The 11,782-nt window shown below is 35.4% G+C and overlaps 2 protein-coding genes across 3 annotated transcripts; both read left to right on the top strand.

Annotated features, from left to right (window-relative positions):
• Window positions 1–556: 556 nt before the first annotated feature.
• LOC141434377 (uncharacterized) lies at window positions 557–2,390 on the top strand. Its single transcript, XM_074096795.1, has 2 exons — window positions 557–695; window positions 1,095–2,390. Exon 2 carries the CDS (start codon window positions 1,106–1,108, stop codon window positions 2,297–2,299), a length of 1,194 nt encoding a protein of 397 aa, XP_073952896.1. The 5' UTR covers window positions 557–695; window positions 1,095–1,105; the 3' UTR covers window positions 2,300–2,390.
• A 5,279-nt stretch (window positions 2,391–7,669) lies between these two features.
• Window positions 7,670–11,561, top strand: LOC141434376 (uncharacterized). 2 transcript variants are annotated; one of them, XM_074096793.1, is made up of 7 exons: window positions 7,670–7,779; window positions 7,872–7,911; window positions 8,113–8,187; window positions 10,124–10,327; window positions 10,558–10,641; window positions 11,082–11,123; window positions 11,480–11,561. In XM_074096793.1, exons 1-7 carry the CDS (start codon window positions 7,732–7,734, stop codon window positions 11,512–11,514), a joined length of 528 nt encoding a protein of 175 aa, XP_073952894.1. In that variant the 5' UTR covers window positions 7,670–7,731; the 3' UTR covers window positions 11,515–11,561. The 2 variants fall into 2 exon arrangements, with proteins under 2 accessions (XP_073952894.1, XP_073952895.1); XM_074096794.1 differs by lacking the exon at window positions 8,113–8,187 and having other exon boundaries at window positions 7,671–7,779.
• The last annotated feature ends 221 nt before the right edge of the window (window positions 11,562–11,782 follow it).

Below are 11,782 nucleotides of genomic sequence, written 5' to 3'. Positions count from 1 at the left end.
TTACCATCTTCTCTGTAATTAAGATATATACACTTTACCAATTGTTCTCTTTCTGCTGGAAATGGGGAAGAGGAAATAAAATAATTATAAAGTATGGACACATTAAAATAATTTTAATAAAGTTCCAAAAGGCGCGAGTTCACTAAAAATTAAACAGGCGGCTGCTTAGGCATTTAATTATAGATAATAGAATAGAATAATAAGTAGATTTTTTTTCAACAGTGCTACTCTTGGGCTACTAAACGACTGATTAACCTGAATCATGAACTGCCTATCTACTTGATGTGACGACTGGAGTCTTAGTTTAGTTAGTACCTAGGTATATCAAAATAATTATGTAGTTAGCAAAGAAAGTCAACATGCTATGCTAAACCTATTGGTAAAAGGAAATGATTTAAAACCTTAATTTCACTATCGTAATAATACCGATATCAATTGACGCAAATATTAGTATGAAGCGATACCTATACAAATGATTATCGTTCATCTCCCTTCTTTATGTGTAGCTAGTGCTACGGATATACGCGGTTTCACGTCGCAGTCAGCTCCGCTCTCCCCGCCGGTTAGCCCCTCTTCGTTCGTTCGTCTTGCTCGCTCAGTCAGTTCAACGGCGGCGTCTGTTGTTACCCGACGCGTTGTGTTTTTGTGATCGTTTTGACAGCGTGAGCGCCATTTTGAAGAAAACAGTGTGATTTGTAAGTTCTATTTTTTGCAATAATATAAATATTAATTACAAGTGTGTTTAATCAATTTGATATTATTAACTATACTGAGCGGCAAAAAATCTGGCCCTCAAATGTATGCTTAATAATAATAGGTTATTTTGTGAGTGGGCCAAATTTTGTGCCGCTGAGTATACTTAATTATTATTGCGTAACTTGTCATGTCACTCGGCGAAAATTACCGCTGTGCCTGTAACTGAAGCAGTTAGTCGCTCCGCAAACATCATTTAATAGACGGTATAGGTGCACGGTGAACTAGTGCTTCTTTTTATTTGGCTTTTGCTTTTTTATCTTGAATATTAGGTACTAAAGTTAGTTACTCGCAGGTAAGCCTGATTTTTTTTAATTAATTAACATTTTCTGTTGTTTCAGCATCATTAGTAATGGCTAACGAAGAAGAGAAACCAAATACGGTTTCTAAGTCGATCGAAGATTTAGTGCATTGTATTTACCGTAAATGTAAAGACGAAAGTGTCAGCGGTATACAGATACCTGTAGAATTATACGAGGAACGAGTCTTGAACTATACAAATGTACCAAGACAGTTGTTGAATAAAATTCTGGAACAAAAAACTAATTTTCCGAGCTTTGATCTTTTTGAGCGAATTATAATTAGTGACAATATACTAGAAATGTATAACAAACAAAAATCTTTTTCCTTTAAGGATATTTACGAAAACATTGGATCACAAATTAAAGTAACCGAACTGTCACAATTTTGTCGTGAGATGGCATTGGTAGGTTACGAGCATGTCAACACTCTGAACTGTGGTCAGATTGTACTAGAAAATCCAAAATTGGCGCAAGAACGTTTGCTTTATTTAAATAAAATAAAGAAGCTAAGGAATGTACAGAAACCTGTTTACTACTTAGATGAGAGAATTATTGATTTTAATCAATCGTTTAAAAAACCCTGGCTTACAGATGCAGATATTTCAAAAATAGATGGTTATATATTTCTACACATTGTGTCAAAAACTGGTTTCCAAAAAGGATTATTTTGCAACCAACCGAATGCAGAAGATTTGATTAAATGGATTAGTGACATAGTGTTGTCCACTTTGCTTCCATCTAGTGTGATAATAATGGATAAGAGTCCTCTTCACGGCAAAACAGAAGCTGAACATATAACAAGGTACCATTCAAAAGAAGACATGGTCAAGTGGCTGCAAGATAATAACATTCCATGCAATTCAAATATGCGTAAAGCCCAATTATACGATCTTATTGCAAGGTGTCCCATCAAGCCTACGAAATACAATCTTGATTTGCTTTTCAAGTCTCACGGACACGAAGTCATACGGTTGCCTGATAATTATCATGACTTGTCACTTGCGGAGCTCATGTGGGATCATGTAAATATGAATTCATCTTTACATACAAACGATGGCAATTTGTTAAATTTGAAAAGTCGTGTGCTTACAACTATTGAAAACATTTCGCACGAAAAATGGAGCCAATTTGAAGACACAATCGAATCCACTGAAAAAAGATTGTTAGACATTGACGAAGCTACAGATGAAATTTTGAATACTTATAAGATAGATTTAAAAGGCAATTCTGCTCTACTAATGTAATTTGGTGCACCCAAAAAAATTTTAGGCACTATTAAGTATGTCTTTAATAATGTCTTTCAGTTTCATTCAATAAAAGTTATTTGTAGCCACATTATTTGTTTTTGTTTACTTATAATGTAGGTCATATAATTATTATTATTATACACATATTAGTACTTTTTATTAAGCAAATATTAAGAAAATACAAAATATCCATAGGACTAAAACTACTATTAAATTAAAATAACTAAAACTAAAACTTTAATTAAAAAAGAGAGTTGGGCCTCTTGGCATGGTGCCCATCACGCAGGCCGAGATTCTTTGCGCGAGAAAGCTGCCGGCGCGAGGGTTGCCTGTTGCCTCCCTTAACCTATTGCTGAGCTCCCTTTGTAGCTCCAGCGCCCAACGACCTAGAGTCTCGACGCTGAAAGCAAAGAAATTATATTGGGCGCCGAGACAGCTATATTTTGTGACCTTGAGGCGTTCCCGGGCGTCTGCCGCCGCCCCCGCACATTTGGTAGTTGCTGGTAGGTAGGACTCCGCCAGAGTATCTGTACAGGTAGCGTCCCATACCAGCGCACGGCCAGTCTTCCAGGGTATCAACGACATTCCGTCAGGGCGCTTGCCATCGCTCCGTACAATCTGGGGCTCCAGAGCAGCGGGAACGTTGGCACTAACGAGCGCCCTTCTGAGAATGTCGTTGAGAGCGGCGTGGCGGGACAGGCGGCCGGCGCCCGAGGAGCAGGAGGTTAGGAAGTTCATTCAGGATAGCTTACTGTGTTGGTTGGTGTGCAATAAAAAGTTATTGTATTGTATTGTATTGTATACCTACCTGTTACTGCTAAAATTAATGATTCATTATTGTCCATTTGTTTTAACTTTACACTAAATTTAGAAGAATTCGACTATGGTGTACTATAATATAATAACTTAATAAATCGATAGATACCTACGTCTTTTTTATGGAATAGCGGGAAAACGAGCAAACGGATCGCCTGATAGTAATTTAAGCGATTACCGTCGCCCATGGACACCTGCAACACCAGAAGAGTCACAAGTGCGTTGCCGGCCTTTTAGGTAGGATTTCGTACTTTTTTTAAAACGAAGACTAGATCATCTTTTAAAACATACCTGTAATCTTTTATTTAATATTTATTTTTCAATAAAATTACGGTATTAGGTAGGTACAGTTAAAAAACCAATGCGCTGTAAAATTCAAATTCCTTATACTTACAGAAAAAATACATAAAAAGACGTAATAAAAAATAAAATACAAAATAGACAAGCATGCGTAAGTAGAGCAAGAGATTATTTATCAGTCCATGCCCCAGTTCGGTAAGGAATATCCCTAACCTAACTAACTTATCTGTGGTTGGTCTACGTTATTTTTTCTGCTTAACGTTCACCTTTGTACTCTTTTTGTTTGTTGTTTTTTATGTATTATTTTTGTGTTTTATCTATCTATCTATAGGTATATTTAATAAAAAATACTTAATTAAAAAATAATAAGAAAGAAAGTTCAAACATATGCATCCCCCCTTCTAACTTCAGAACCTATTGTGGCGGTTAGGTGACGGTTGAGCAAGTACGGAACCCTATACTGAGCATGGCTCGACATGCGGTTGCCCAGTTTTATTAAATAAAGTAAAGATTGTTCATAATTTGAGAAAGTCCATCTTCTTAGAAAATGTATCTTCTGAGAATGTGCTCTATCTGAGAAAATGCACTTTTTGAGAAAGTGTACCTATTGGAAAGTGCACTTTCTGAGAAAGTGTTCATTGGGAAGTGAACTTTTAGAGACAGGTTAAGTTCCGAGAAAGTCATCCTTTTAAAGAAATGCACTTCTAGATAAATTGTAGGTAGGTAGGTACATTCCGAGAAAATAAGCTTTTCAAGCCGGATCTGAGTATTATGTAAATATAGAAATCTACGCAGACCAAGTCGCGGGCAAAAGCTAGTGTACAATAACTAGTGTAAAATACATACAACTAATTAAGTAGAATACCTAGTTGCATACCTACTTATCCGGTGCATATTCACTTGGAACCGTACCGTCTATTTTCAGACTTCATAATTTCCTTTGGTAAGCTGTAAACAAAGTTACCCAGCAGCGAGAAATGACATCACAGATTTTATTTCACCACTTACGCGATACGGGCATGCACTGCGTCCTACATTCAGCCATGCAATTAACGACTAATAAACTTTGTTACGCTCCATAATACAAGACTTTTGTAACTATTTTAACTGTTTTTAACCCCCGACGCAAAAAGAGGGGTGTTATAAGTTTGACCGCTATGTGTATCTGTGTGTCTGTCTGTGGCACCGTAGCTCTTAAACGGGTGAACCGATTTGAATGCGGTTTTTTTATTTGAAAGCAAGGTTTCTAGACATGTTTTACCAAAATCGGTGAGCCGTTTTTGAATTATTGAATTTGGAAGTGACAATGTCGGGGGTTTTCCAACTTTTTGTTGGTTAGGTTATACTGCACGCTCCTTATTATTTTAAAGTACCTGGGCCACCGAGCTCCAGAGATAAGACTAAGCAAGACCGACATTCGCTCCCAAAAAAGATTTGCTACGTTGGGTTTCAAATTTTGTCGAAATCATTGGAGCTGTTTCCGAGATCCCCGAAATAATTATAATATTTAGCCATGACATACATACCTTACCAGTAGCAAGTGGCTCAATACCTAATTAATCCCTGTTCGCGACTGTAGGTGACTAACTAAGTTTGTTTTTGAAGTCAATATAGATCTACAAACTCAACGTTTTCAAAGAAATTATATCACAGCATAGACATTCATAAACCAAACTTTATGTGCCATGGAATAGTCATGCGATAGTTTCATTCGCAGTGAGGTCACGCGAGCCGGGACAGTACAACTGAAATACCCTCCATTTGTCACCTGCAGCCTGCACCTGAATAACTTACATCGTAAATAACTTTACATTAGAACAATGCCGATCATTACGACAAAGCCACCTGGGAATGTAGACCTGTAGGTACGTTTTGTATTTAAAGGTATACCTAAGGTAAGGTCAAACAGGGTGGTGACTGAGCCTTTAGTGTTTAAGTACAGAACACAGTTTAACACAAGTACAGAAGATTTCGCAAATTAATTAAAATAAATAATAACTATTGCAACGATACGATAAAGTGCAATTCCGGTCGCACACTCGAACAGCGCTAATTTGCCTACAGCCATATTAACCTACATGTTGCCTCTCATTCTATCGTTTATCTATTATCTCTTCTGACTACAAAGGCTGCATTCTTTGAAAAAGTAATAAATGTGAATGTTTAATTAAGTATAAGTTACTTGCTTACTAGTCGGTAGAACTCAAGTTTTCCAGAACTCAGCCACAAAGAGTAAGCCGTATTGAATATTGTTAATGGACAAATACAAGTAGGTGAAGCATAATGAAGATTGTTACGTGGGCCTGCATGTTAAATAAAATCGGACTCGAAACACTTTTATGCAGAGACATTCATAATCTCTTTATCCATAAGCCTTGAAGCATATTTCGAATAAAGAGTGAACAGTTAAATCCCAAGGTAAAAACGTGGTAAAACACATTCTCGACGAAAGCGCTAAGCCACGTACTTTTGATGTTAATTTTAAGCTGTCAGTTTTTGCCAGGTTTCGAGTGTACCTATCAGGGCGATTGAGACAAAATTAGCTTGCACTGCCGGCAACGCGGTCAGCTGGCTCTTTTAAACAGGTACAGCCGGCTTAAGAAGCCTTATTTCTGGTGGAAAATGAGAACTAAACTAACTAGTAAACAAATTTTTTGTTCCAATGTCCTTGTTTTCATGAACGTAGTTGTAACATAATACAATACACAATACAATACAATTACTCTTTATTGTACACCAGAAGCGATACAGAAAACAGGTACACAGAGAAAATTACAAGGTAAGCAATAGGCGGCCTTATCGCTTAAGAGCGATCTCTTCCAGGCAACCTTTTACAGAAGGAAGGAAAAACAATAATTAAAAATATTAAGCATTTAAATAACAGGTATTGATAAATCTTTAACATTCCGCATATATCCGAAATTTCAGAAGCTGAGCCTGTACAGTTTCATCCTCGTCCTATTCATTTGTCACAAATATTTAATATTGAAACTATACACACTATAAGGCTGACGAGTAATAAGACTATAAGGTAGTCGAAACTCTGTACCTTCTCTTCCATAAGCGAAATAAAGCTTAAAGCGAATAAATGAATATGAATATGAGGTAGGTAGTACCTACCAGAACTTAAAAAAACATATCACATGATTATTAATTTTTGCATATAAATTTACCGACAAGTATAAAACGTATAAAAACTGTACGATTGCTTAAAATTTCAAAATATTATAACACATGGTACCTAAGTATGATGCTTTTAAAAAAAATAAGAGAAGCTTACGAGAATACAATAAACTAATTGTTTATATCCAACTAGAACTCACGAGCAACAGCTAGTACAGGCGTAATTATTTGACCCTGAATAAATCAGAAGAAATCGTTGACATTAGTATTCTAACTTTGCTAATAATACTTTACGCGAAATTTGTCGGCGCTAACCATTTCATATAAAGAGGTTGTTCAACAGAAAAAGTTGGCAAATTTGTCTCGCCCGGGGCACACATTATCTCCGCTCGTATTACATTATAAATGGCCGTGATTTAGCAGAAGCTTCTTTTGCTGCTAGAAGAATACGCCTTGTTAGCTTTAACCATATACGGCCTTTAGGCGGATATTATAACTACTTGCGCTCACTCGCCTAGCCTAAATTTAATTATCTATCTACGACCAAGATTATTACAATGATTCTAGCAAAACTTGCTGCTTTTACTTTTCGACTGGAAATCTTACAAACATAATTTTATGACCGAACTAGTTATTACAAGTAATTATAAAGTCAGACACTCGATTTTGTACCTACCTACGTCTAATAACTAGGCAATGCTGTTTCCAAAACAAAACACCAACATGTAAACTACGTGACCATTTAAGGTACTTAATAATAAAAGTCGGACCAACACTTTGATGTCAGGAAACTCTAGCTGAAAACTGTAAAAAGTCCCTGATTTGAATTCTAGCATCATTAAGTTTAGATTTCAACTGCGCGAGGTGCAGATTTATTCTATTCATTTTTCTACGTGAGTCGGCAAATCTCTCTGCGCTTAGCAGAACCTCTGCAGTCGTTATACAGCGCAGCTCCGAAGCCGAGGATATAGCAAGCTTTAACCGTTGAATCTCCAAGTTTAAGCAATTTGTATTACTCTAACACTCATTCTCATAGCGATAAAAATCTGAGCCTGAAATATGCAATTTTCTTCAGACGACGAAATAACGTAAGTTTTCGAAAACAATCGCGTTATCACATAATGAAAACCAGGACGTATCAAAGCATATTGCAATAATCATTCGTAGAATGAAATCTTTGAAATACCATCATGCACCTCACCAATCAAACTGCTTTTCAACTACCGCTCCTTCTCTTAGTAAATATTATTACTTTGTCTTTAAATCTTTAATATAAAACTGCTTATTGAATAAGTTCAAAATGTATTAAAGTGACCATTTATTATTTTAGATCTGTGTATCATGGGTAATCGCATCAGAAGAAAAGACTGGTATGTACATCAACAATATTAATAAGGCTTATTAGCAGCTATAATAATGTTAATGCCTAGTTCTTATCGCGCTGATTTGCTTTTTGAACATACATACTCTACTCTTAATTAAGCATATTGGGTAAAGGTGATACCTTATCGTATACAGTAATATCAGTAATGGACTACTTGTTAATTAATTATTATTTATTAACTTCTCAGTAAACCTTCAAATAGGCTTTGATTTCTTGCAAAGAAAAGACGGGCCACCATCTCTACGGGTACACAAATTTGATGGTAATTTTTCGGGCGACATTTTCTTTATTTCACGTTTTACTTGGTCATATTACGCTTAGATGACTTTAATTATTTTTACGAACTATGTAAATTCCGTAGATTTCATGTTTTAATGTTTATTTGGGCACAAATGGTATGTACATGGTTCTTAAAAATAAACAAATTACTATTTACATTAACCAGTGAAGCTGCCACCATTTACACTGATTCATTTAAGTAAAAGTAAATGAACGGTTAGCTGGTACTTTAATTGAACAAAATTAAAGTAACTAAAATTTGCTTATACTTATCTCATAAGACAGCATTTTCCGGTGAATCTTCAGTATTTTGAGTAGTGTCATTCTCATCTTAGTATTTTTTGCCATAATACAATGTAAGCTAGTTTAGAACCCCCTAGTGCAATAGAAGCTAAAGTCAGAACAACAGCTTGAATGAATGAAATTAAATGTGGCAACCTTCTTTATCCTTAATTTTCAAAATAAATACGAAAAAATACGTACATTTTAAATACATAAATAAAATAACGGTCAAATAATTATATTTGACCATTATTTTATGCCGTTATGTAAGCCGAGAGATCAGCCTTTCATTATACACAATGATTTTGGAGACAAATAGAAATACAAATATTCTTTATGGATATTGGGATAGTAAAACATTCGGTATCCAATAATTTGGCAACAAACGTTTCAGCAAATATTCATGTTAAACAACGTTTCGCAAACTTTTGTTTCACAAATTAATCGTTTTATAACACCACATTTCACAAATTAATCACTTCACAATCTCTTTATTTGACAAGCCATCATGTAACAAATCATCATTTGGAAAACTATCCATTTATTATTTTCGTCATTTGGCAAAACCACGTTTGTCAAATCAACGTTTGGCAAAAAACCTTTAATAAAATGTATAATTTCATAAACACAAGAATAATTTAGAGGTGTAGCTCAGGTTAACTTGGTTAAGAAATCGGTTAGGTTAGGTTGGAACTGAGACCCCAAGAAAAACCAATTTCTGCCAGTAAACTTGGTTAGGTTAGGTTAGAACCGCGTAAGAAAAACGAACTGCTGCCATTACAGTAGGTTGGGTTAACATTAGGTTGGGTTAGAACTGCGACCCATAGAAAAACTAAGTACTGTCAGTACAGTCGAACAAATTGAATCATGATCCAGGGTGGAACCTTTGTGCTACTAATGTCATGTGGGCATCTCATGCTTTTGTCTAGGAAATCATAGTGAAATTTATTATTAAAACGTTCCACCCTGGCGAAAACACAAACTGAGACATGGATGCACAGAAAAACCAGAAAAAGAGACCAGCGCTGGGAATCGAACCCAGGTCCTCAGCAATCCGTGCTGCGTGCTATAACCCCTACACCACCGCTGGACAGGAATCTAGACACGAATTTTTCCTATGCATACATATCTCAGGTTGCTTATTTCTACTACGCTACTTATGCAGCAGCACTAGCGACATCTATGTTCCGCTCTCATCGAGAGACGTCACACTTTCGGAACCAACCGCTCACCCAGACAAGAGATGTCGCTACTAAGCAATCAAATTATGATTGTTTTTTGGAGTCTTTTTGTATTTTTTATTTCAAGTCCAAATTTGTTACTTTTACGGGTATCCCGTGAAACCATATCAAAAACCCACCACCACCCTGGGTTATAATTCAATTTGTTCGACTGTACCTATAGTTGGTTAGGTTAGGTTAGATAGAACTGCGACCTTAAGGAATGCGAAACAAAAACGAGCTTTTGTTAGTCATACAATACTTAACGGAGGACGAATCTTACCAATAGCTTCTACAAAACTAGCCTATACTTAACTGAGTTAGTTAGGTTTGGTCCTGAGTACAATTCAATAATCGACCTTCATACGCCAAATCAATTTTTGTGATAAACTTATGAAACTATTTTTTTTATTTAAGCAAGACCTGATGACTCAGTGAATCCGCATGCAGAACATTCTGAATATAGACGCCTCATAAAAGCAGAATCATCCAGCGACGTAGGATCAAGCGTTGATGAAAAGGATGAAAAAGATGATAAGATCAAAAAAGTCGTCAAAAGTGTTGGTGGGCCTGTTGAAAAGGCTGTTGAAAAGAGTTCTGACTCTTCGTCTGATAGCTCTGGTAATTGTATTTTGAAAATGCCAGTATTTCAGTACTTAATAGAGAACGCTCTTACTTGCTTTCCTTGCTTACCTTGTAATTTTTTCTCTATGTAGGTACACCTGTTTTCTGTATCGTTTAGGTACTATTTCCGGTGTACAATAAAGAGTCATTGTATTGTATTGTACTGTATTTAAATTACTGTATTATTTTGTTAATATTTATTTACTTGTAATTGTTTTGATTTTAAGATTCAGATATCGGCAATGCTGCTATTGGGAAAGATGATGGCAAAAGTACGCAAGGAATAAAGCGAGAAGACTTCGAACCGGAAGGTGCGTGAAATGCTTTTTCGTAGATCAACACATTGGGGTGATTTTAACAAGAGACGAAATAAGTAATTAATTTTCAATAATTTTGGTCCAGTCAACAAGGGATCTAATTTGACTAGTAACAGTTAAGTAGGTACTTAATATTTTTTAGTATTTTTAAACATCAACCGCCTGGAGACCTTAAATTGGTAATCGTGAAAAAAAAACATCACTTTGGCTACTTACTAAAAAGCATTTTAATAAGCGTTAATCTTATGCAGAATGCACCTATATTCAAATGGTCCAATAAGGTTAAATTATTATTTGAATATCTCAGAAAAACAAAGTCTGCATGGAAGAGCATGTGTTATGTAGGTTTAATAATGTTCAAATTAAGAATTATTTTGATGGTACCAACATACCTACATAATATGTTCAAAATATTTATTTAAATTTATACACAGGTTCGGGTGAGCGGCGCAAAAAACGAGCAGTGAAGTTCCACCGTAAGTGATTAATTTACTATACTATAATACAGATATGAATAGTTACTTTATGTTTTACCAATTAATTTATTGCAAGCAAAGTAATACTGTAATAATTTTCTTGCATAGTCCTTCAGAAGTAGCTCAAACTGTGTTTGCATAGTACCTAGCATCTACATAAATACAGCTATTATACCTACATAGATATTAAATCACAAACTGAAGCGAAAACTAAGTAACGTTTATAATTGATCTTACATTTTATTTTGCATGACAGATGATGGTGAAATATGTGAACCAATATTGTCTTTTAATTAACACCTCTTGTACCATATTTCAAGCGAAATAGAAAGTTACTTGTATTTATATTTGTACAGGTCCGATCCGGCCAAATGCTGCTTTGGAAGAATGATGCGTGATGTTGTCAATATGATAAAACATTAAAGTGTTTAACTTTTACTTTTTTTTATTAAGTCTTATAGAAAAAGTTTACTAGGCAACGATCCTATAACTTATCGTTAAATCCCGCTTCCTATCTACCTACCTATAACTCACTTTATTGCAATAAGTGGTCCCATTCTTTTAAAATCTAGCTCCTTTCGTCGTTCGTTCCTCTGAAATTAATGAATTATTCAGAGCTGAGATTCCCACTTCGTTCAATTTTAACTTTCACTCGGTTT

Source organism: Choristoneura fumiferana, chromosome 13, assembly GCF_025370935.1.
Source record: "Choristoneura fumiferana chromosome 13, NRCan_CFum_1, whole genome shotgun sequence".
Taxonomy (NCBI): domain Eukaryota; kingdom Metazoa; phylum Arthropoda; class Insecta; order Lepidoptera; family Tortricidae; genus Choristoneura; species Choristoneura fumiferana.
The sequence above is the reverse complement of the archived record's forward strand: the minus strand, read 5'-3'. Positions and strand labels throughout refer to the sequence as shown.